We start from the raw sequence: 27,177 nt of genomic DNA, 5'->3' as shown, positions 1-27,177 counted from the left end.
TGTATTTTAAATCCTTCCACCTGCATTGGTTCCAATTCGTTTTTTTAAAAAACCCTGCTTAAGCCATCAATCTCAGTTTTAAAATTTTAAATTGATCTTAGGATCAACAACTTTTTGGGAAAAGAGTTCCAGGTGTGAACCAGTGTATCCAGACTCAATATCTAGCGCTCTCTTTTTTTTTAAAAAGACCACTCTACCCCTTGCACCTACTCCACCCTCAGCCCCAACCTTGTACTGGAACTCATTAATTACTTTTAACACTTCAATCAGATCACTATTTAATCTCGCATTCTCAAAGAATTACAAACCTAGTCCATGCAGCCTGTCCTCATCATTTAAAACTTAACATAATAATAGTCTCTTATAACAAATACAATTTAATTAATTTAACTTTTTTCTGCGGAAAATAATAGTCAGAATAACCCTTAAACATAATGTTAATGCCAAGTTAAAATACCATTCTTGATCATCCTCCATCATCCGCAAGTAGCAGTCCATCCAAAGTTTATTTACCTGCACCTGATCCACATTTAAGCCCTACTCATTCGTTAGTCTGACCCATTGACTTGTATTGGCTACTGGCTCCTAACAGTTCAAAATTTTGAATTACTTTTCTCATCTTTAAACTCTTTCATGGTCTCATTTCTCCTTACATAAGCAACATCTTCCAACAACCCCCTTCACACTCTATTTTTCTGACTCTTCCATTGCCAAATTTCCGTTCACACAACCACCAGTTATCATACTTTCAGTTATAATTCCTTCTCTTAATCCAGATGCATTTTCAACTCCTGGTCTTCCTTCAAAACACTATTTAGAATTTATCCCTCTGCATACATTTCTTGTTACACATATTATTTTTTCTTTTGGCAGTACATTTTCTCTTCTGGATGCTTAGAAGTGCCATGTATTTTTTCCCCCACATTAAGACCAGTTTAAGACAATAATGATAAAGATCCAATAATGACAATAAAACTATCTGCTCAATGTGGGCATTTCAGTTGACAGCCAGCTTGACAGTAGCTAGGAGCAAGGTAGAATGGGTGGCACTAGCTGAAGTAGCAGAGATATTTCCTTCAAGTATATTTGACATTAATAAAACCAGGTGTTACACATGATATAATTAAAAAAAAAGCTGAAGCAGTACCTCTTGATCAATGATGCTTTCAATTTGCAGTGGTTTCATTACATCAGTGACAAACTGTGGATGAGTGTAGGCATCTCTGATCTTTTCATGAAGCAGTTGACGAACAGTTCCCTAGCAAGGCAAAATACTATTACCTTAAAAAAAATATTTCTTTCCAAACCAAAGATATATCCCCAATAACTACATACATTGCATTAAGTTAAAATTTTGGAACAAGATTAATAAACCTATAAATACTCTACATACATTTTCTTTTCCCACATGAAGATATTTGAGGGACAAGACATGGAAGTTCAGTTTAGATTTGACGAAGGCAAATTGTGATGGTGAATAAAGCTGACCATAAAAATCCCAATGTTGAAATATTCAGACAGGATGAATACCGAACTTAAATCCTTTGCACTTCATTTCAAGACCTCCAACTATTTAAAATCCTGGATATTGAAATGAGGGGCAATTTTCACAAGTTCATGTCTTTCCAATGCTCCTACAGCAATTCATTTACAACAATCTAAAAAAGCTAAGAGAAATTGTGCTGCTTACTTGAGACTTAGGGCTGATCTTCTGTGGCTTGTAGCTGACATTTAGAACGGGCACTGCACCTATTAAAATATTTAATACATTATTTTGGAACTGACAGTGAGTGTTATAATTTGATAGTACTATTTCCTAAAATTACATCAACAATACATTACCCCCTTCGTCAGGCTTCAATCTTCCAGCCAACATTCGGATGAACGTCGTCTTCCCTGTACCTATTAAGAAAACGAAATAATCATCACTTTTTCCCTAATCATAGACTCCAGTTATTTTTCAACAAGACCTGAGATTAACTGGTCAATAATTTTATGGCTTCTCTTCTTAAACGATGAACAAATGTGCAATTTTCTGATTTAAAGGAACTATTTCCAAACTGAAGCAGCTCTGGGAGAATATGGCTAGGGCAAATACAGTACAGCTCTGATTATCTGCCTTAGCATTGAACATATATCATTAAACATTTAATTGTTTAGAACTCCTGATAATTCAGCAGCTGGCTCACTCATTATTTCAAAATGTGAGCCTCGGGTTCCAAACACAAGGAGAGCGTGCAGCCAGAGCTGCGGTTCGGACTGTGGACCGTGCTTGTATATTTCCTAGTTCCATTATACTCATCAGGTTCACTGGAAAATTTGTGTGATACATAATAAAAAATAAAAGTGTGCTGCAGTATTACCAGGAGTAATATCCAATTGCCTGGAAAATATGCTAGTCTGATGCCACCAAAGTCACGAGGATGCTAGATTATCAGGGTTTTACTGCATAATCTGTACAATTTACTTTCCTTATACCCTGGAGATAGAAACACTCTGGTCCTACTCTTCAGTGCCATGGCCTGTCTCTTCAAACACAAGTTTAAAACTCAGTAACTTAAAACAAAACAGCATATGCTGGAAATCGTAAATAAAAAAAGAAAATGCTGGAAACTCAAAAGGTCAGGCAGCATCTCTCGAAAGAGAAACAGAGTTTACATTTTCCCCCCACAAATGCTGCCTCATCTACTGAATGTTTTTGCTATTCTGTTTTTAATGTTGGTGTTAGCAGTTTTTTTTAATATAAAAGTGCCATTTTTTTCTTCATTAATGATATTTTGCTTCTATTAATTTTGGCGAGTTCTTTTCCCTGATTCCTCATACATTTGCTTGGTAGGCCTGGCATATCATCCTTTTTCTCTATTGTGAATATTGATAAGGTAATCATTCAACATTTCCTTATTGTTATAATATCATTTATGATATCACCATTAACGGTTTAAAAGGCCAATTTTGCTCCTTATATATCAATATAATCGTAACTTTTACATTGATTGTGATAAAGCATGCAAGTTTCATTTTAGGTTCCCTATTTCAATTTATTGTCACCTTTTGTCATCATCTTCCCCTAGCTGCCAGGATCTGTTATTTTTTGACTTTTCACTATGTTCGTTTTCTTTCAGTTTCATGTTCCTTACCCATTCAATTGTTGCACTCCAAGTGCAAACTGATCTTTCATCATTTTTTCTCCTTAAGAAAAACCCCATATTCACGTTCTGTTGTTTTACCCATCAATAGATTTATCTACTTTACCACAATCTCGCTCACTGGGTTGAAGTCAAACTTGCCAGAGTCTAAAATTTTAGTAGATGTTTTGTATTTGCAATCGATCATCCATGGTTATGCTATTGATTAGATCAGCCTTAACTCGCATTATATTTTGCTGGTCATGGTGCATATTGTGCAGAGAGCCAGCGCAAACACAACTAAGGAATTCATAACTTTACTAGTTACAAAAGTTAATACTTCTTATTCTAAGATATAGGAAAAAGTTAAAGTTTCCCATGTAAAAGTACTCCATTTTTAGTTGCATGCATTAGGATTACTATTATTGTTAATTTACCATCAACCAGTAACCACCTACCCCCAATCATTTGATAGTTTAAAGTCCTCATAACCATCCTACTTATTCTTTATATAACACCCTGGTCCCAGCCTACTCAAGTGGAGCCCATTCCAATGATTCCTACCCATGCAGGGAATGGTGCTTGTATATCATGCAGCAGCACTTATCCCCTAACACATCCCTTTAGCCACCAGTTCGATTCCCCAAGCCAGTATTCCTTCCTCCAATTTGTGGTTCAGGCAATAATAGAGATGAAAAACCTTAGAGTACTCGTCTTTAATTTAGCTCTTAATAATTTCCAAAAGGGCCTCCTGATTACTTATTTTTAAATTAGTTATTGCAATGTGGGCCTCAACAACCCTAGTCTCTTGCCTGCGCCATCATGAAGAACTACATGAAAACGAAGATTCACAGAGATGCATATAAATGCTAGGTTACAAATCTACTAATTGCCCACTCTACGCTGAAAGTGGTCTCACAGAATATGCACTTTTATTTGTCTTCTTCCCCTTCACTTCTTTGTCAATGGTTGCTTTAATACTGTACTTAAGGTGAAAGACAAATGTAATAATTTTATGCTGCTGGGCACCTTTTTGGACACCCTACTACATCAAATATAAGTCAACTCAGTACTCAACTATTTTGAGCTATAATTTTCCATGATTTCAGCACATGTAATAAAATGCTCACCATTTTCTCCCAGCATTACCATGATTTCAGAGTCTGTGAACTCGCCAGTGCCAATTTCCAATTCAAATTCACCCATCTTTTTTCTCATTCTTGGATAATGGTATCGGCACATTTTCTTCACCTCTTCCTCATTTGCTGTTTCAGCCACTTTGAAAATCAGTGAAGCATCACGGAATCTCAGGTTTTCAGTTGGCACATACCCATCCAAGAATATGTTAATACCTATTGAGAGATAAAGGTTCTTCACATTATTTCGATCTTATAAGTGACTGGGTTCATGGCTATAGGAATGGTGGATGTTTCAGGTGAACCCGAACACAACGCTATTTTCAGAATATAGTATTCTATGATGAGGAAGACAACTGTGCACAGCTACAGGTTCTACATTCACTGAACATAGATTATTTTTACTGTTGCATATGACACCTGAAACAAAGTTATTCCATTATAGTGGCTTTAATCTAAAAAATCAATTTTACTACAGATTACAAACTGCATTACAACTGTAGGTATACGATCAGTTACGGATTTATCAGCAAGTGTCACCTTGAGAAGATAATTTCATATTATTTATTAAGTCAAAGTGAAATGCAAAAATGCTTCAAAGACTTGACAGTTTACTTGTCACCAACTTAAGGATACACACAGTGAATTAAAACCCAATGTTGCTTCACCTGCAGTGCTTCCAAAATATCTGCTGGAATTAAACCTTTAAATGATGTATTTAAATATTACCAACTTAGTTAGGCAGGCTATATTAAAATATTTACGCTTCAAACCTTAGACAGTCTTTGCAGTCTACAGGTACATTTTTTTGTTAAAAAGAATGTTTCCAGTATTGTACCAAATACATTTTTTAATTCATTTAAGTTTTACCTTCTCGAACACTGAAAGGCATAGTAACAACGCCGTATGCACTCGGCACACCATATAAACAGCAAATGAAGTCAGAAAGGTAGTCTAGTACACTCAAATCATGTTCCACAACGATGATATATCTAAATATAGAAAGATGAGAAAATCATACATCTAGTAAAACATTTACTATAACTTTTATCACAAGGTCAGCTAGAAATATTAGACCTACTATCAGGAGATTCTTTTTAAATCCTTCAAGGAACAAGTTTTAACAAAACTGCTTTTAAAAAGTCAATTGTATCTGCATAAGGAAACAATTGTTTAAGTAGTGGTTTTAAAATGAATATAAAAAGTAAACTTATGGAGCTTATGATTCAAGCCATTTGAAAAATGCACACCACAGATTTGCATAGTGCCTTTGTCAAAAAATTCAACAGGGACTGCCAAGTCCTTGAGAGTGCCAAACCTTGGCTATCCAATCCCTGTCATCCACAGAACTTGATCCAACTTATGCTTTATTTCTTACATGCTAGCCAATATTTTTTTTGAATTTTGAGATTTATATTTGGAAACTTGCAAAGACAGCTTTTAATATCATTCAACAGGAATAGCGATTTAAATTTTACATGGGACTCCAGGGTTACATAATTGGCACCTGTGCAATTTATGACAAGCTTCGATACCTGTGTTTTTTTTAAAAAGTGTAAATGGTCAAATCATTTAAACATGTTTTATTGAAAAAGAAAAACATATCAAAATTCCTCCCCAGATTTCAAAACAAAAATTGGTAAAAATATAGGCTTAAGGTCGATTTACATGGCAAAAAAAAACAAAAAGCGGTCGCTATTTTGCAGGGAAATACTGATGGTTCCCACATAACTGCTGACATTCCCTACATAATCATCAGCAATTCCCACACACACCTAAGCCCTGAAGTTGTAATCAGTTGTTAGCCTACTTCAATGCTGTATTTCTCTATGACTCATTGACTTTGATTGAGTGGCATAGTTTCAAGGGACTAAGATTAATTTTAGCTAATGCAGACTTTTTTTAGTTGATGAATTTAGGTTTTTGAATATAGTTTTGAACGTCTCTAAATATTTTTGAATGACAGGAATATTCATGTTTTAGACAGGTGGCTAGGAAAGGAATTGGATATACTGCATCACCTCCACTTCCAACTTCATGTTGTAGCAAGTCTTGTTGATGTGCAGGTCTCAAGGGAAGGAGCTGGCTGTATACAGCAACTTCCCAATATTAAGAGGCAAGTCTAAATCTTTTTTCAAAGATCAACAGAAAGCACAGTCAGCTCATTGCTGACAGCAAATTCTGGTCTAATTTCAAAAATGTTTTGGTCTAAAATACCAAAGTTTAGACTAGTGGCTGGATTAGACTTCAAGAGCAGAAATGCAGAGAGATTTTGTACAATGATGCCTTGTGTAATAATAGCACTACTTAGATAGTAGGTTAAGTGGTAAGTGCACAAGTAATTAAGAGTTCTTCCACTTCTTCGATCCTGCAGATAGGAGCCAATCTGTACTCTCTTCCATGTAAAATAAGAAATGTGTTACAAATTGACAGGTTTGGTTTCATGTACTGAAATCTTTCATGCAAAGTGCGTTACTTATGGCTTTAAACATTTGCAACATTATATTAGTGAGTACATTAGAAATAAAGTGCTTTGGGACGTTTTGAATGTGATCAAAAACTAGTTATATTAATGCAAGTCCCCTGCCTCTCTCTTAACACCATAGTCCTCTAACCACCTTTTATAGCATTTGTTTTTCATAGCCGATTCAAGGTTACCAAAACTATTTACAAATAGTCCACTGTGCAATGCTGATATTTGAGTAGCTTTACACATAAATAATTAAGTTATTAGAAGAGAAAAATGGGCATCCACTAAAAATTTAGGTGCAACAAAAATCGTCATTACAAATAACTGTGGCCATAATATTTACTGAGCAGTAAAATTGTACATAAAATTGTGCAGTAAAATTGGCAAAATAAACATATCCCATAAGCTTACCTATCTGGATTTATAAGGGAACGAATAGTAATGGCAGCTTTCAAACGCTGTTTAACGTCTAGGTAACTGGAGGGCTCGTCAAACATGAAACTGAAACAAAAAATTTTTGCTGGAATATACAGTTTTAAAGCACCAAAGTTGAAGCAAATGAATTACGACTGCAATAATAAATACCAGATGCAGTAACAGTACACAGCAAATAAAAGCATGGTTGCATCAAAATATCTAGAAACATCAAGGCAGTTCTACAGAAAAGAAACTGATAAAACCACGTTCACATTTTGTGCGAAGTGCCACAATTTGCTTTTCATATTCCAAATGCATTAGGTAGCATTAGATACATTTTCTGTAAATCTGCCAAAGAACCAAGAGAGTTGATTATTGAATTGCATCATGTGGCTGTTCTGGACAATGAATCCAGTTGGTAATTTTTCATATAACAGAACAAAGGTCAGTCACTTCTCTAAAAAGAAAAAGACCAATAATGAAGAAATTAAGGAGCAAGATCATTTTGACTAGGTTTATTGTATGGTGAATTAAAATATTAGCATTGATAGAAAGGAGTGCAGTAAGGAATACTGGGAAACTACGAAGTTTTTATTCAAGAATGTCCTATATCATGTATGTACAACTGCATCAAGTGGTCAGGTTTACAACACCCAGTGCAACAAAAAGCCCAGAAGCCAGATGGGACCCTTCTCTACTTTTGGATCATTCACCTCACTCAAAGGGAACAAAAGTAAATGGGCATCCTTCCACTTAGCACTGATGGAACATCTGTCATCTGTTACCAACCAAGAGCCATAATCCAGCAAAAGAAAACTTTCCCCATTCAGACAGCTACCTAATGTAAATTATTGTTCTGCAATTGCCAATACTGTGGTATTGAGAATAATGCAATATTCAGTGTGAAATTTACCATCAGCATAACAACATGACTTCTGTAATTAATAGTCTTGGATTGTGGATAGATATCTGTCATATTCAAGTGCTTTTACATCTGGAGGGCTGGAGATATCAATAAGTATCCTAAACAATAACTAGTAATAGATTTTTTTAAAATTACAAATTACTTAATGCAATGCATCTGTGAAATAACGTTCATCCAGTTACTCAAGAATTGGAATTCTTGCACCCTGAAACAGCTCAAAAGCCAATTATGTTAGAAAGGCTGCCAAAGAATACATGAATAAAAATAATTTAAGGGAGAAAATATTTAAGAGTCATTTTTAGCATGTCTTTAATTTGGAAGGCATATCTGGCCCTTTCCACAAGATAGCTGTGTGCCTTTGGTAAAACGCTGGCTAAAGATAACAGACTTTGAAATTTCAGTTCTAAAACCTCTTGTACCAGTTGTAATAAATATCAACCAGTAATGTGACTGTGCTCACAAGACAGAATGAATTCATCACCACTGTGAAACTCTGCTAATTGCAGTGCTTACAGGTTTTCAGGAAGCTCTAAAAAAAAACTACACTATTGTATTAAAATCTCTTGAATGTACTTTTTATTTTCAAATAACTTAACTAAAAATGCCTCTGCATATTTTCATTGCTTCCAGTAATTATGGTCACCACAAACTATCCCCCTCTGCTACCAATAGTAACCTGAGTGTTCAAAAAGGTTTGTGGAAAATTGAGCATAAACTCTCGCATTTAATGCAGGAATGCCAAATTCAATCCAAGCCAAATGTCTTTGTGAAGGTATATTAAACCTACCAGCAGTCTCTTTTTATAGATACTACATGCAAAATAAATTAATTATTAACAGCAAAACATTTCCTTCCAGAAACTTACATGTCTGCTTTCTGAATGCATACCACTGCACATGCAAATCTTTGCAGCTCTCCTCCAGAGAGATCTTCAACATTCCTTTCTTTCAAGTGAGTCAGATCTGTGTAAAAGAGTTGTGGTCTATTAAGTTATATCACAAAAATTACTATTATGAAAAAGCTATGTGCCTATTTTCAGCTTGGGTCAACTAGTGAAGGAGGCTACATTATTGGATTTTTACATCCTAGGGGTACCTCAATGTGCCAAATTACTTTCCACCCACTATTGTGATGCAGGGAAAGGCAGCAGCCAACTTACACAGGAAAAAAACATGATCAAACAAAACACTTGATGACAACCAACTGCCCTCCGTCAACTGATAAATTAATAATCCTTGATGATAAGCACCATTTGGAAGAAGCATTATTGGTCAGAGCATAGACTATATATCGGATAGAAAACCTTGATTTCCATCACTAGTAACAAAGTAACAGCATCATTAACCAACTGACCAAGCCTTCTGAAGAAATTTGCTGCTGGACTAGGGCTGCTGTAGATGTTAAGAACTAACAAGCAGATTTATGAAACTAGTAGTCATCGTACAGGCCTGGTGGGTACAGTCCCATCTCTATTCAGAAGACACCTTTCACAATATTGTGTGATATTGTCACTGTGCCAACTAGGCCAGATTCAGTACAGGTATATTAACTTAAAACTGGGAACATGAAACATGCACTTTGCCATAATCTTTACCCAACAACCTGACATACCCTTCATCCTAAACATTACAATTAAGCATGGGGGCTAGCACAGGCTAAACGGGGAAGTCAGGAGCAGCACTGCCCACCGTGCTTACCTAAAAAGCGAGGTGACAACCTGGCGGTGAAGCTAATATACAACAGAAGCATCATGGAAAGCAGAGCCAAGCAATCCGATCAATGGATCAGATCGAAGTTCCACAGTCGCAAAACATACAGTTATAAATGATAGTGGACATTAAGTAATTTGCAGGAAAATGTGGCTCTGCAACCATCCATCCCTCTTCTTTATGACAGCAGAGCCCAGCATGAAAGTACAAACATTACCCATGTTTCACAAACTTCCAACGTAAGAGAATTCAGAAATAGGAATTGGCCATTTGAACACTTGAGCCTACTCCAATATTCAATAAGATCATGGCTGATCAGAAACCTCCAGTCAACTTCACCTCCTGATCCCTATAATCTCTCAACGGCTGGCTCGACATTCATTGATTTAAGCCTTAATAAATTCAACACCCACAACGATGTGGGTGTAGAAAACTTCAAAGATTTATTACTGTTGGATAGAAATTTCCGCTCATCTTATTCCTAAGTGACCGACCCCTTAATCTGTGGCTCAGGAAACAACCTCTAATTTCAGAAATGCCAGCCAAATTGATAGATTTTGCATGAAAGAGAATAACCAAGCTCATAGAATATAGGAAATCAAGGGTTTTGGGATTTGACATTTCAGCTGCTTCTTTCAGCTGACTTTTGCTCCAAAGCTAGCTGTGCCTCTAACAAAGCTGTTCCAGTACACCTATATCCATTTAAGGAAAAACGGCTCCGAAGTGACATATCCATTGAAAGCAGAATAGAGACAATCCTGCAAATTACTGTTACACATCCAACTCTCTAATCATTAGTAAAAATGATGCAATGTGTCAACAGTAATTCTATCATACAGCACTTGCTCACTAATAACAAACTCTACAATGCTCAGTTTGAATTCCACTAGGACTACTTGGCTCCAAAATCTATTATAGCCTTGGTCCTAATATGGACCAAGAACTAAATTCTGGAAATTGTACATATATTGCATGAGCAACAGCCCTCAAATTTAAAGCAGCATGTGAGACATCATGGAGCACTAGCAAATCCAGTTAATGGAAATTGGCAGCTGAACTCTCCACCAGTGGGAGACATATCCAGCGTAGATGGTTGTTGGTGGCAAATAAGTTCAAGTGCAGGACACAGATATAGGAGTTCCTTGGGCTGCGTCTTAGGCGCAACCATCTTCTGCTACTTGCTAGTGACCTTGCCCTTACTATGAGATAAAAAATTGCAGTGTTGGCTAACGACGGCACATTTTTCATTCCCATTTGCCCACAATTAGTCCATTTTGGAAGCATCCAGTTTTGGTAAAAAAAATAACTCAGCATTGACAGAACTGAGAAAATGCAGGCCACACAAGCAATTACCAGCTCCAACAAGAGAAAATCTTACTAGATCCCCATGGGATTCAATGACATTGCCTTTATTAAATCCCAGTCATTAACACTCAGGGTTAATGGTTGACTGGCAAGTGGTACCAGAGCATCCAGGCCAGAACTACTAAACTGTACAACAATTTTTTCCCCCAAGGCTGTCAGGCTCCTGAATACCCTGGAGGCAGTCTCAGACAAATGCCGCGTCAAAAGTTCTGGTTTGCACAACGGCGCATAAGAACTTTGGCTGCTGCTGAACATGTTTATACACTTAGTGCAATACACTGAGTTCTGTATTTTCTTTATCCAATTCCGTTTTGCACTAACATTGCACTAATTTTGTATCCTGTATATACCATTTTTTGCACTATTTGTGCTTGCACAATTTTTCTGTCTGTGTTTATTGTATGTTCTCTGTTCTATGTATGTCCTCTGTTGCGAGAGGCTGGGGGAAAATGACATCTTGTTTCTCCATGTGTTTTACAGCATATGGGTGAATGACAATAAAGTATAACTTGAACTTGAATATTCTATAGTACCCAAAGCTTTTCCACCATCTGCATGATTAAATTAGGAGTCTGGTAGAAGACTCTCCAGTTGCCTGGATGAATGCAGTCCTAACGATGCTCAAGCTCAACATCATGGGCAAAGTAGCCCACCTTGGTGACTACACGTCCAGTGTACTTTGGCTAAATTTTGTACTAAATGCAAGCAACAATGCACCAACTCTTCATGATTTCTCATCAACATTCCTAAAACTAATACTACCACTGAAAAAAAGGCCAGAGAATGCAGAAGAATGCCGCACTACTGTATGTTTTCCTCCAAGTCACACACCACCCAGATTTGGAAACACACTGCATTCTAGAACGTGGAAGACACAACCCACCAGCACCATGGGAGCACGGACACCACAAAACTTACTATCCGAATGGCGCTTAGGGATGGACAATTAAAGGCACAATAAACGCCTACCCTGCCATTAATGCCCAAATTCTCTAAATGTATAAAACAAAGACAATCAATATCCAAAAATATTGTGATATCTTAATGCACTGTGGGTTAAACACTAAGCTGGCAAAATTAAAATACTTCAAAATGTTTAGCTTCAGTTTTCTTACCCAGATGTTCACAAATTATCTCCTGCGTTTTGGTCTCATCTTTTCTGTCCAAAATGGAACCCACAGTGCCCTGTAAAAACAAGGTAAGAATACAACATCTGCAAATAGTTTTTTTTAATATAGAACAGATCCATATGAATGGTTTTACATCATTTCATTTCATTACATCTTAACAGTGTGCAGTTTTCTTGATTAACACTGAATCTAGTGGACACAATGATAGACTATCCTTTGATTTCTTTGCCTTGAACTGGAAGGCAGATGATGCTGGATGTTTTGATACCATCATCCTGTCCGCTAGATTCTGTGTCAATCAGGAAAACCACAAATTACTCATTAAGATGTATTATTCTCACCGCACACTCTGCAATACAATCTCCGGCATTTACCAATGCCACTTGGAAAGCAGAACAAGGGCTGGAATGGCTTGGAGGTCTATTTTAAACCTCAAGTATGACATTATCATCCTAAAGGATAATATGAATGCAATTTTAGACCTTCCCGAAGTAATCAATGAAAATGGCAGATTTAAGGTGCCACAGGATAAGCTTGAATTTTCTTTTCATCATGAAAGAAGCTCATCTTGTGCTGTCCCTTCCTAACAGAATAGCAGAAGCAATTCACTTACTGAATCATGTTAACAATTTACTGTGGATTATTACATTCCTGGATTACAAAGTAAAATTACTGCTACATACACCATGATGAAGTTTGTTTTCCTCCTTTCACAATTTTCTTCCAGAAATTACCCCACTCTGCAGGAACATAAACAGCTTTCATCCAAGGTGGTATTCGTTGTGAACCTTTTGTGAATATTAGCATGTTATTTGAAAGCCCAATAATAGTCTCAAATGACAATCCAAATACACATTCAGAACTTCAAAGAAATTGGACAATAGATCTAACCTATACAATCTGTATTTTGTCAGCTATCAGCACTTTAGAAACAAATGTCTGTTGGCTCAAGTCCCCACTTAGTCAAAATTATTAGGAGTTGTAATCTAAAATTTGATTTGCCTAGTCTACATGTAGATTTAAGTATCCCATGATTATTGTATTACCCTTGTTACACGCACCCCTGATTTTGTCATATAGTGCCATTTATTACAATTACTGTGAGAATTGTATACAAATCCCACCAATGTATTCTGCTGTTTTGCAGCGCCACCAAACTAATGGCTTTCTAGATTGGCTGAGATAAGATTCTTCCTCTTCCTGCCTTTATCCCATTCTTTACAATCAGGGTTACCCCACTTCTTTTCCACATTGCCTCTCCTAGAAGTAAAATATCTTGGAATTAGTCACAATGCCACCATGCATCTCGAATGACTGTTGGATCATACCTGTTCCTTTTCCTTTGCGTCGTTAATTTTGTCTTTTTACCACTGTTTCCTGCTCCCACTCTCATTAGAGCTCTACTCTTATGTTTGCAAACACTGATCCTTCCTGCCGGACTCTGGCTATTGTTACACATTTTCCAACACACCAATTGTCCTTTCTCTAACTTTCAAAATTTCCCTGTATCAGAATGTGCCACATCCCCGCTGCCAATATTTCATTTATAGCCTTATACGTAGCACTAGTTATTTGATTTGCTGGTACGTAACAAACTGGTGAATAGAATAAGCAAACATCACACCGCCAATGCTTAACTGTTTGTTGAAATAATTGACTTTCATTATTATCAGTTTTCAATGGAGCACTTCTAAGTTCGATGGTAATTATTCTCAAAGAGAATTTTAGCTGCCAGTATGAAATCAGAACAAACAATTAATTAGGATGATATTAACCAAGAAAAAAGGTTGTTTTGAAAACACTGGAGATTTATAAAGCTATTGTCAGGATTGGAGATGTTTAGCTATTAGATAACTGCTTAGTGTGGGAATATTTCATTTCAAGAAAGAGGAGAGTGAAAGGAGATTTAATCAGGGTGCAGAAAATTATGAGGGACAGATAAGGTGAACATATAGGACACATTTATCTTCACACAAGTGTCAGTAAGTCAGAGGTTTGGATTTGAACAAATTGAAAGATTAGAGCATGTTGAGGAAATTTTATATATTTTCACCCAAAGAAAGATGGACATCTGGAAATTAATACTGAGAAAGAAATTCTCACCATGTTTAAGAGGCATTTTGATGTGCCATGACCTACAGGGCTATAGAGAAAAGGCTGGAAAGCAGTATTAGTCTCAGCTCTTTTTTGGCCACGAGGCAAACAATGCTCTGATTCTGTGCCAATTTCTACGATTCAATGAAATACCTAATTGATCCATACTATAGATTAATTCAAGGAAGCAATGTATTGGATATTTTTCTGACCATCCATAATAAAGTTCTGTAGTAGATAATGCAATATTGTTCCATGCTACAATTTCACAGGCCTCTTTCTGACAACAATGCTAATAGCATTCCAAATATCGGAATCCTTTTCCTTTTGTTGAATTGGATGTTCCTCACTTGCAGTTCACATAATGTGACTGATGTGAAGCACGATTAGCAGTCCAGGCTACAAGAGCCTTTACTGACAGTATATGACACACACACACATACATATATTATATATATATATATATATATATTATATATATATATACACATACATACACACACACACATATATATACACACACACATATATGTGTGTGTGTGTATATATGGTGTAGCAGTAACGCCATCTTGGGCCTTGCTGCTCCGACGACATGCAACCCGACCGGCGAGCCGGTTCGCTTGCTCGGACGGTGAGTTGCTACACAACGTTCCCGCCCCCTCCCCCGCCGAACCGGCAATATGGTCCCTAACGTTGTGGGCTGTGCTAGCCGTTGCTTAGGAGATCGGCCTCTGCGACGCAGTGTTGGGACCTTGACCGGTTGTTGTAGATCTAAATGGGCCGGTTTGAGGCGGTCTGTCATGAAGACCTCTTCCTTGCCCCCAGTGTCCAAAATAAAGGTGGACCCATTATTCCTGATGACCCAGAACGGCCCCTTGTATGGTCGTTGCAATGGTGCCCGGGGTGTGCCCCTGCGAACGAAAACGAACTTACAGCCTCGTAGCTCCTTGGGCTCACAGGATGGGGCTTGACCATGCCGCGGTGGGAATCGGTGCCAAGCTGCTGAGCCTCTTGCGCAGTCTTTCCAAGACTGCTGTGGGTTGTTCCTCTTGGCCCCGAAGGGCAGGTATGAAATCGCCTGGGATGACCAGGGGCGCCCCGTACACGAGCTCAGCTGACGAAGCGTGGAGATCTTCCTTGGGGGCAGTGCGTATGCCGAGCAGGACCCAAGGCAGTTCATCGACCCAGTTAGGACCCTTCAGGCGGGCCATCAGGGCTGATTTTAGATGGCGGTGGAAACGTTCCACCAACCCGTTTGATTGAGGGTGGTAGGCCGTGGTGGTGTGCAGCTGCATCCCTAGCATGTTCACTAATGCAGACCAGAGGCTGGAGGTAAACTGGGTGCCCCCGTCTGAACTGATGTGGGCCGGAACATCAAAACGTGAGATCCAAGTTGTGAGCAGCGCCTGGGCGTAGGACTCAGTTGTGATGTCGGATAGAGGGGTTGCCTCTGGCCACCTCGTGAACCGGTCCACGATGGTAAGGAGATACCGGGCTCCTCTTGAAACCGGCAGAGGGCTAACGAGGTCGACGTGGATGTGGTTGAACCTTCTACGGGTAGGCTCGAACTGCTGTGGCAGGACTTTGGTGTGTCATTGGATTTTCGATGTCTGGCAATGCGGACAAGTCCTGGCCCACTCACTGACCTGTTTGCGCAGGCCGTGCCAGACGAATTTGCTGGTGACCAGTCGAACAGTTGAACTGATGGACGGGTGCGCCAACCCATGTACCGAGTCGAAAACGCGTTTCCGCCAGGCTGCAGGAACTATAGGGCGGGGTTGACCTGTTGCGATGTCGCAAAGGAGGGTCTGCTGACCCGGACTGACTAAGAAATCTTGGAGCTGCAGGCCCAAGACTGCGGTTCTGTAGCTGGGCAGCTCGTCGTCGGCTTGCTGTGCGTCAGCCAGGGCCGTGTAGTCGACACCCAGGGACAGGCTGTGGATGGTCGGTCTGGAAAGCGTGTCAGCAACGACATTGTCCCTTCTGGAGACATGCTGGATATCCGTTGTGAATTCGGAAATGTAGGACAAATGTCTCTGCTGACGAGCTGACCAGGGATCGGAGACCTTGGAGAAGGTGAAGGGCAAAGGCTTATGGTCAGTGAAAGCGGTGCAAGGCCTGCCTTCTAAAAAGTACCGGAAGTGTCCTAGGGGTGGCCCTGTGGTAATGATGTGGTGCTGCACCCTGCGTTTGGGCATCGAATTTGTTAACTGAGGTGCCAAAACCAATGGGAACTCAGCTAGGAGCTTGGTGAACTCGTTGCCAGACAGGGAAACGGAGTCCAGGCGCGGGGCTGGTAGTCTGGCTTCTCCCAGGGGGTAAGTTTGGAAAGTTCTGGAGTGCACTAGCCGCTTCCCTCGCAGGTTGACTAACAGGCTGTGGGCCCGAAGGAAATCGGCTCCCAGGAGTGGCCGGGCGACGGTGGCAAAGGTAAAGTTCCAGGTAAAACGGCTGTCGCCGAATTGTAGTTGAACTGTACGGGTACCTAAAGTCCGTATCGTTGTGCTGTTTCCGGCATCGAGTACAGAACCTTGTTGCCTGTTACGAGTGTCGCAGGCGATCAGGGGCAAAATACTGACCTCTGCTCCAGTATCGACAAGGAAACGACGCCCGGACTGCTTGTCCCAAATGAATAGGAGGCTGTGTTGGCAGCCAGCCGCCGTAGCCATCAGCGGCGGCTGGCCCTGGCGTTTCCCTGAAACTTGCAGGGTAGGCAGCATCGACAGGCCTCCGCGCCCCACCTCTGATGGTAGAAACACAGCTGGTCGCCAGTGTCGTTGTCTGTGTTTCTGGGGTGTGGTCGCTCGGTTGCTGGGACTGGTTTAGGTAGGCGTTGGGCTTGCGGCCTGGCAATTTGGCCGACGGACGACCTGCTTGTGTTTGGCCTTCCACAGGACATCTGCCCGGGCAGCTACCTCGTGTGGGTTGCTGAAATCAGCGTCAGCCAACAGCAGGTGAATGTCATCAGGTAGTTGCTCGAGGAAGGCCTGTTCGAACATTAGGCAAGGCTTGTGTCCCTCAGCCAAGGCCAGCATCTCGTTCATTAGGGCTGACGGGGATCTGTCCCCCAGGCCGAAAAGATGAAGCAGGTGGGCAGCACGCTTGCAACGGGAGAAGCTGAAGGTCCGAATAAGAAGGTCTTTGAAAGCCGGGTATTTATCCTCCGGAGGAGGAGACTGGATGAAGTCTCCGACCTGGGTGGCTGTCTCCTGGTCCAGAGAGCTGACCACATGGTAGTACTTTGTGCAGTCGGAGGTGACCTGCCGTAGTTGGAATTGTGCTTCAGCCTGGTCGTACCAGACGCTGGGCCGAAGCATCCAAAAGGTGGGCAGCTTGAGTGCCACTGCGTTGGCTGCTACCGCGATGTGAAAGCAAGACACTAGGTGGTGGGCTGCAGAACAAAACTGATTTATTTTCCCACCTCGCGTGGGCCTTTTAAGAGGAACGGTTCCCGCCCACCGAAAACGGAAATGACGTATGTGCTACATCATCAAACTTTTCCCGTGCGCGGGTTCTCCCCGTCGCTCGGGGAAGACGAAGGCCCAATGCCATCTTGGGCCTCGCTGCTCCGACGGTGCATGACCCGACCGCCGAGCCTGTTTGCTTGCTCGGACGGTGAGTCGCTACAATGGCAACATTTGGATCTTTTGTTTAACTGGGCCAATTGTTCTGAAATAGTTGTTCCTTCCTCTGCAATAATATGGAGAGGAAGAGAGTCTAATGGCTCTAGTGGAATTACAGTCACATCCAGTGTTCTTCCCCTGGCCCAAGTACAAAACAAAACCAATACCATACAAAGCCCAAACTACAAACACTGAGTGGTCAAGCAGCATTGGGGGAGGGAGGGGGATAGAAACAGAATCAAAATTTCACTGCAAGGACCCTCCCCTAGAACAGCAAAAGCAAGAAAGAAACATTAAAGTTGCAGAGAGGGGTGGGGATGGAGAGGCTCAAGGGAATGCCTGTGATAGGATGCAGACCAAGGTAAAAATGTTTCAAAGATGCCAGTTGGCGGAAGAAAATAAATAAATTCAAATAGGGGTACAGCTACATCTATGGAGAAATCAAGTGGTAAGCTCCAACGGCTTCCACATACCCAAATGGAAGATGAGATGTGGTTCCTCAAGTTTGCGCTGGTCACGTTGATGCAATGTTGGGGCCAAAGGCACAGGGGCTCAAGTGGGAGTGGGGTTGAGAATTAAAGCGAATTGAATTGTAGACTAAACAGATATGTCCTGCATTAGATCTCTCTAACGTAGAGACCACATTGTACACACTAAATGCAATGCACTAAATTGGAAGCGCAAATGAATTTCTACTTCACCTGGAAGGACTGTTTGGGCACCTAGATGGTGGGAAGGGAAGAAATAAGTTCTGTGAGGCGAGAGCAGGTTGAAACAATGGGTCTCATCAGGCAGTCCTGATTCTGGATTTGGGGGAGGAAGTATCATCAGCTCTCAGACACTCAACTTCTGTGTGATAGAGGTCATTTTACCATAGGTTTGACTATGATGTTGGGATCGGTCCTTAGTAAATAAGAGTGTTGCAAGTTCAGAAGTGTGCAAGGTAGAATGAGCAAGGACAAGTTGGCCCAAACACCCTTTATTTCTTCTTTGAATAGAGCCCTAACCCATCCCATCATCACACTCCTTGACCTGACAGAACTCGTTCTGAAACTGAAAAACTTCATCAGAACAAGGATGCTAGCCCTTAAGCTGAATGGGATGCATAAAATAGTAGGACTGGATAAACTTGTTAAATTCAGGCCTCATGAGCAAACTTGAGCTTCTAGATGCCTGTCACTTGAATTCTCTGGCTCACTCTAACTTGCCTTTGGCCTCCTACATTGTTCCAATGATGCCCAACGCAAGCTTGAGGAACAGCACCTCATCTTCCCTCTGGGTACGTAGAAGCCCTCGAGATCTACTACTGAAATTAACAATTTCATAGCTTAACAATTTCAAGTAACTGATGTTTTTATCCCTCTCCCCATAAATGTGGCTGTACCTACGTTTATACATTTTTTTCCTCTTCTCCAGCTGCCATCTTTTAAGGTAGTTATCTCGACAACTTTGACCTGCACGCTATCAGAGAGATTCTCTCTAGTCTTTCCACCTCGCTGCAACTTAGCACACTTGCTTCTCACTTTTCCAGATCTAAGGATGTGAAATTTCAATTCCGGTTTTCACCCACCAATGCTGCTCGACCTGCTGAGTGCTTCTAACTTTTCTGATTGCATTAGACTTTCCAGCATCCGCAGTTTATGCTCCAATTATTATTGCAGGCTCAGTTGACTGGAAGCATAATTTAGCAGAAGATTCATCATGGTGCACTCTATTTAGCAACATAGCTACATAAAGCTTTTGTTTAAAAAAAACAGCATCGGGAAACAATGTTTTGCAATTCCACTATAGCGGTGATGTAACTATATAATGAACTGGAATGATTTATGCAACATCTATTGATCCAGTACAATTTCAAAAGCACACAGGCCGAGCAACAGAAATGATTGCTGAAGAAAACAAAAAATGTTGAAATGACTTATCAATTAGCATCCATGGAGAGAAAAAGAGGTGACTTTTTAAGTCTACATCATTCCATCAATTGTGATGAAAGTTTATTGAGCAGAACCATTAACTGCTGCTGTTTCTGTAGAAGCTAACTGACTTATTTAGTATTAGCAGCATTTGTTTACACTTTGGATTTCCAGCTTCTGCAGCATTTTTTTATGATTCCCAAAAACGTTAGCATTATTCTTTAAAGTGTAAAGTGTAAAAATTAAAGCATAATATATTGCACCAAAAATGTTAGATTTTTAAAGTTACCTTTACTGCCTTTGGGATCTGGTCCACATACTGGGGCTTGATGATAGCCTTTAGATCATCCTCTAGGATCTTCGTAAAATAGTTCTGTAGTTCAGATCCTCGGAAATAAGTCAAAATTTCCTGCCAGTCAGGAGGATCCTAGCAGAAAAAACATATTTTCCATTTACATATGGTACCACTTCTAGAGCCTCAGGAATATAAGGCATGAAAGAAATTTACATAAGATCACAGTAGCATTTACTCTGCCATATATTCTACCAAAAATGTAAGCTACTTACCAATCCTCTGGCACTGTACCCTTTCCCCAACGAACTAATAAATAAATATAAGGGGTTCTCCCATCTCTTCCCTATAGTCTTTAAAATGCAATCCATTCCGACCAGGTTTAAACGGTTTAAACACATCCACTTTTTCTCCTTTAAGTCTCAGTAGTTATATCATTATTCAATTTTTTTCAATATTATTTGGATCTATCATATTGACAAAGCAGCTACAATGAAAATTTGTTGGTATTTCAATTTAAGAAAAATAGGATAGAATAAAGTAAATTTGGGACTACCATGGCACTTACATAGAAAAACAAAGGACTGCAGATGCTGGAATCTAGATGAAAAACACGATGATGCTGGAGGTAGCATCCGTGGAGAAAAGCAGGCGGTCAACGTTTCGGGTCAGGACCCTTCTTCAGGACTGAAAATAGGAAAAGTGGAAGCCCAATATATAGGAAGGAAAAGCAGAGCAGTGATAGGTGGACAAAAGAGGAGAGGCGGGGTGGGCACAGGGCAGTGATAGGTAGATGCAGGTAAGACATTGTGATAGGCAGGTGTAGGGGAGGAGGGGAGAGCAGATCCACTGGGGGATGGGGTAAAGATAAGAGAGGGAAAAAAGGTATATAAAAAAAGACAGTAGATGTCACCTAGTCTGCGCTTGGTCTCACCAATGTAGAGGAGGCCACACTTGGAGCATCTACTGCATTCGGTGCTCCAAATGTAGCCTCCTCTACACTGGTGAGACCAAACATAGACTAGGTGACGGTTTCGCATAACACCTGTGCTCTGTCCGTAACCGTGACCTGCATCTCCCTGTTGCCAGTAACTTCAACTCCCCCTCCCACACTATCACTGATATGTCAGCCCTCGGCCTCCTCCACTGCCGGGACAATTCCAAGCACAAACTGGAAGAACAGCACCTCATTTTCCATCTTGGAACCTTGCAGTCTAAGGGCATGAATATTGAACTCTCCTACTTTAGATAATTCCTCCCCCCCAACCATGCTTCTTCTTCCCTTTCCTCACCTCTTTTTTCTACCCTTTTCCCCCTCTCTTCTTACCTTTGACCCATCCCCCAGTGGATTTGATCTCCCCTCCCCCCCCCACACCTGCCTATCACTATCTCTTACCTGCATCTACCTATCACTGTCCCGTGCACACCCCACCTCCCCTCTTTTGTCCACCTATCACTGCTCTGCTTTTCACTCCTATATATTGGGCTTCCACTTTTCCTATCTTCAATCATGAAGAAGGGTCCTGACCAGAAACGTTGACCACCTGCTTTTCTTCACGATGCTGCCTGGCCTGCTGAGTTCCTCCAGCATCATCGTGTTTTACATGACACTTACACAATTTGAAATATGCAACTTTAAAAATATCATTTTTCTCCCTAAGATGTACAGTTGTGTATGTTTATCTAGATCAGGGGCAACTAATAATTCTGAAAAACTAAAGCAGCTATCTCAATGCACTTTTTATAGTTTGCGCTATGGATAATGTCATAGCTCCAGGGACACAAATTCCATCACAAACTAGGGTGCTGTCCTCGTGGAGACTGCACATTCTTCCTGTAACTGAATAGGTTTCCTCCCCAAAAGACAAAAATGCACAGTTAAGTTAAATGGGTATTGTATATAACTCTATAGAGTAGGTAAGTGGCAAAAGAATCAGAAGGGAAGTTGAAAGTATCTGAGAGAGAATAACTTCAGGGCTATAAGGGGAAGGGACTGATGGAATTTCTCAGTTTAAGAACAAGCATGGACCTGTGGACCAAATGACCATTTGTGTAGGGATAAGCAAGAAAGATAGAGCAGATAAGCTAGCTGAAATCCATTATATTCTGATCAATGAAACAGCATCAGCAAAGCTGTTTTATTTTATAAAAACAAACCACTTTGATCAATTTTAAAAATTGTAATAATAATAACTGATAACCGTTAAAAAAATGTTACATACCACCCTAAGAGAGAACTCACATCATATTTCCCCAGGTTAGGCTTCTGCTTTCCTGCTAGAATCTTCAGAGCTGTAGATTTTCCAATACCATTAGTTCCCACCAAGCCTAAAACTTCACCAGGACGAGGAATGGGCAACCTAATAATGAGATTATTTACAATCTATTAAAAATATCTTACTGGTCCAGATGCTAACCCCACTCTTCATCCCTACCCATAATCAACTATACTTGTACTTACTGGGTCTGGAAGCAGAAAGGCCATCTCACTGGACACAGGCATACACTTATGCAGCAGCACATTCCCAATGGTAACAGGGACTCACTCCAGTGGTGTGGTGAGGTGACCCTTTTGAGCTATCACTGTATCCACCCCCTCCGGCCCGCCGCCCCCCCCCCCCCACAACTATCCCCAGCCAGAAATGCCCAAAACTCAGCTTTGCTGACAATAAAACCCGTAAGACTCTTAATAGGTTTTTAAGTGCCTTACATTCAACAATTAAAAACTGATAAATATGAAATTACAAATCAATAAAGTCTAATGATGCACCAACACAAGTTATTATATTGATGTAAAACAATTAAAACTCATTTCCCTTTCCCTCACATTTTGCAGCCCTAAAATCCCATTAAAATCAATGTGATCTCAGCAAGACTGTAATCCAGCAGCGGAGCAAACAGAAAGCTTCGGCTCCAAATTTATCAGAAACTTCCACATTTGATAGCATATGGATGGAAGTCTGGGATTTACTGATACTTCAATAATTAAATGTCAGTGGTCTGTCCACAACAGCTGGCTCCAGCCAGTGGGACCAATCCCACTGTAAACTGTAGCGCACAATTCACATCTTCATGTCATTTATCTAAACAAAGGTAAGTGTAATGACACCTAGGCATATGGTGTATAGATTTATATTTAGGCTATGTTTAGCAGAGATCAGAAAACCGAAACCAGTTAGACATTTGTTGATAAAGAAATTAAAAATGTAACTGAAAAGTTGAAATTACTGCTACCTGCCAACCTGCAATTGTTTTACTATCCAGCAATTTTCAAAGAAGAAAATGTGAAAAATATCACACTTGCAAAATGTATGCTCAGTTTAGATCCATTTTCAACATTTATAAATAAATTTCCAACTTAATACAGGCATCAATGAAAGTATTTTAATTTGTTTGGAATGCCTGTAGATTATATACCTGTCAAGGTTTATAAAAGGCTATACACCATACCATTATGTGAACAATTTGTAATGGTGTTGCATGGAGAATGAATCTACACTGAACTGAGGTCTGGTACTTTTTTTTGAAACAGATAAGTTGGCTTGTTAACACAAGACAACTGCAGTTATAGTACAACATTAATCAAGAAAGAGGAAAAGAATTTTAGTTTGTTGTACTTAAAGCAGGCATTAAGCTGTAACATTTGATCTTTTTTTTTAGCCTGCAAGGACTATCTATAAAGTCAAAAGTTATTGAAATTTGAATGTAATGTTATTCCCCTCTCTAAACACCTTTCTGAATTTCAGTTTGCGGAGCAACTCGTGCTGATATAGCTACTCCATAACAAAAAGTTTTTACATACACCATTTACTACTTGATGCTCTCTGAAGCTACCAAGAAGATTTCAAAGTATTCACATTTTTCAACGCAGTGTTACTCCATTACCTGTGAAGCTTGAAGGAGTTCGCACAGTATCTATGTGTTGTCTCTTTAGCTAAGTTGCTTGGCAGATTAACAATTGATAAAGCTCCAAAAGGACATTTCTGAAATAGGAAACATTGATAAAAGGTCAAAATCACTTCATCTGCTAGCAATTACTAGGAACATAACAAAGATTAGTATATTTTACCTACTTAATGTCTGCTTGTATTTATGGGGATGGGTGAAACATGGGACACTCACAATCTCAGCATTGACAAATGATGGTTGGAAAATCTTGTGGACAAGAAAGCACTAAAGGAGTTGTGGTGACTCATGTGTTTTACAATAAAAGGAACCTTTATACTTAAAATTAGGATTTCTGAAGTTTATTTCTGCAATGCTCCACTTGAGTATTTATCAGATGGTATACTGTACATTATGATAACAATGTGGATGTGTAAGCCACACTTAATTAACTCAGTGGCTAAGTGGTAAAAATCAGTGAGCACAAGTTATTCTGACAAAAATAATTGGGGAACAATATGGGGACAACAAATAAGATATGGGATGAAGAGAGAATACATTAGAGATTTGCTTGGGTTATGAACCAGCAATTCCTATGGGATAATCAACGAGAAGGCAACAGATTCAACTGTGATGCTCATTGCTAAACAATCTTTGTATATTCATTGTTCCAGGTTGCACAGCAATGATTACCTTAGATATATTGTTGGCTGACAAGAGAAATTCACCCAGAAAGTAATAAAATCCAGAGAGGGTAAATCAAGCTGGACTATTCCTTTTCCCTGCATCCTTTCCTTAACTGATAAACGGTGTAACATTACAATTGCAAATACTGTAACATCCAAGTACCAAAAGGTAAAAGAAGCAAAAAAAGTTCTTAACTCAATAAGCAGTAAATTTACCCTAATTATCCTAGAGAAGACATAAACAAAACATAACAATTGGGGATGATTAATGCTCCATCTACTAAATGCTATGGACCCATGATAAGTGTCAGATTTAAAAGAGTCAAAAATAAAATTCAAAACTAACTTTGGGTCACATTATAAAAGCAATATTTTCAAAGTAGCATAGAAGCCATGTGTCAGATCAAAGTTGGAAAACTTACTCTAGAAATCAGCAATATTTAAAAGTTATAATCATCTACAGTTGCTGGAAAATCTTGTAGGGCTGATTACCTTAATGCAAATACCACAACCAATGCACAGAGTTTCTGAAATCCATGCTATCTTACTCTGGGCAGTAACTTCAATACAAAGTTTTCCTGTGAGGGAGAAAAACACTCTTTAATCAGTATGACTTAAACTGATCAGAAATGGATATTTATACATTTCTGCACCAAACAACTAACTCATATTTGTAGTATGGTTTCATGAAAACTCACCATCAGCACAGTTCTGTGGTAACATGAAAGCAAAAATAAAAAAAATCACCAAAAATCTAATCTGGAAGTTGGAAACCCTGGAACTGCTGCACAGCTAAGGCAACACTGGTAGAAAGAGTCCAAATGAGCCTCATGTAAAACAGCAATCCACTGACTCCAATCCCGCACCCTCTTTCCATTAGCCCATTTATCGAGCTCCGTTCTGAATGCCACAATTGACTCTGCCTCCACTACTGCCCTGGCAGTTCATTCCATACTTAACCCACTCGCAGTGTAAAAATATTTCTATCTGGGTCACTTTTGAGTGTTTTTTTTTGTCAATCAACTTCAGTCTGTGTCCTCAAGTTCTTGACTTCTTGCACCAATAAAAATCTTCTGTGTATTTACTCTGTCCATATTCATCATGATTTGAAATCTCAATAAGATCCTCTTGTAATCTTTGCTTCAAACAGAACAGCCCCAGTTTATGCACAGCTGATCACCACAGCTAACCCCAACAACATTCCAACACTGGACTTCCTGTGTAGTTGCGTTTGGAAATCAGCGCTGTAAACAGGAGCCAGATTGGGGCTGATACATTCTATAAGACTTTTAAAAAAAAAATTAAATATATTTAATTGCTCAGTATACTTAGAATTAAATCAAGTTATTTTACTTTGAATATGTTTGATGGCTCTTTAATGTCAGAGACACGCAGAAGCATTCAAGCTTTTTGCAAACCTAACGTTTCACATTTCAAATGCACATTTTCAGATCATTTTACCAAGAACTCCAAGATTGAACAAACACAAAATCTTTATTTATGGGATTGTTTTATGCATACCAATTGTTACTGAAAAAAGAGCATTTTTTCTTATTATTAATGCACTAAGTTAAATTTCTGAGGGCAAGTATACTCAACAACAAATTCACTCTTTCCAACATATTACCAGCTATATTTTTTTGTATGTTATAAATTACCCATACTGATATTTTTAGATTTATTAAACATATACTGCATCCTGCAAATGACCATTTATCTAATCTAGTACATGAATAAGATGAAAGACAAAATTACTTACCCATTCGAACAACTGGACAACTCTTCTTGCACTCCTGACGACATTTCTTGGGCTTGCATTTATCATGGCTGACAATAGCAATTCTGGTGAGTTTATCTGCCATTCTGTATTTGTGAGCTTATTTTGTGGCAAAAAAATGGCCTTGTATCGTGCCACGTGCGATTCAAGGACTGCAGAAAGAAATTTCCTTTAATAATATCCATTAAACTGTAAGAGTAAATTGTTAATAAACAATGCCTGGGAACTGTTATCAAGTGTTTACTGCACCTGAAAATACACTAAATTTCAAATTTTACAGAACATATATAAAAAAAATTGGAAATTTGCGAAGATATTTTCAAGAATAATGAGTGTAAAGCAGAGTCCTGTTAGAAAGGGAAAACAAACCTCAACTTGCACCTCAGTATTAATTGACTTTTTTCAAGTGTTAATCTTGGCATATATATACACATACATACATATATATATATATATAAAATATATATACACATACACACACCTTTTGAAACCGCAACACATAATGCAATAACATTCAATTTCAAATAATCATTTTATCACTCCTTTTGCTCTACTGATTTTCTTGACAATTCTATTCAGATTCAATTTAGTGTATTTTCTTGACAATTCTATTCAAACTAATCACTGTTT

The 27,177-nt window shown here is 39.4% G+C and overlaps 1 protein-coding gene across 1 annotated transcript in view; it reads right to left on the bottom strand.

Annotated features, from left to right (window-relative positions):
* abce1 (ATP-binding cassette, sub-family E (OABP), member 1) overlaps nucleotides 1–27,177 on the bottom strand; it is a 34,246-nt gene that overhangs the window by 5,602 nt on the left and 1,467 nt on the right. The window contains exons 2-14 of the mRNA XM_052037193.1: nucleotides 26,530–26,699; nucleotides 25,263–25,348; nucleotides 24,085–24,182; nucleotides 22,442–22,559; nucleotides 20,197–20,334; nucleotides 12,263–12,332; nucleotides 8,939–9,035; nucleotides 7,143–7,232; nucleotides 5,132–5,253; nucleotides 4,256–4,477; nucleotides 1,843–1,902; nucleotides 1,691–1,749; nucleotides 1,148–1,258 (exon numbers count right to left, since the gene is read on the bottom strand). Of these exons, the coding sequence (XP_051893153.1) occupies nucleotides 1,148–1,258; nucleotides 1,691–1,749; nucleotides 1,843–1,902; nucleotides 4,256–4,477; nucleotides 5,132–5,253; nucleotides 7,143–7,232; nucleotides 8,939–9,035; nucleotides 12,263–12,332; nucleotides 20,197–20,334; nucleotides 22,442–22,559; nucleotides 24,085–24,182; nucleotides 25,263–25,348; nucleotides 26,530–26,632 (1,374 nt within the window). The 5' untranslated portion in view covers nucleotides 26,633–26,699. The remainder of the gene's footprint in view (nucleotides 1–1,147; nucleotides 1,259–1,690; nucleotides 1,750–1,842; nucleotides 1,903–4,255; nucleotides 4,478–5,131; nucleotides 5,254–7,142; nucleotides 7,233–8,938; nucleotides 9,036–12,262; nucleotides 12,333–20,196; nucleotides 20,335–22,441; nucleotides 22,560–24,084; nucleotides 24,183–25,262; nucleotides 25,349–26,529; nucleotides 26,700–27,177) is intronic.

Source organism: Pristis pectinata, chromosome 2, assembly GCF_009764475.1.
Source record: "Pristis pectinata isolate sPriPec2 chromosome 2, sPriPec2.1.pri, whole genome shotgun sequence".
Classification (NCBI taxonomy): domain Eukaryota; kingdom Metazoa; phylum Chordata; class Chondrichthyes; order Rhinopristiformes; family Pristidae; genus Pristis; species Pristis pectinata.
The sequence above is the reverse complement of the archived record's forward strand: the minus strand, read 5'-3'. Positions and strand labels throughout refer to the sequence as shown.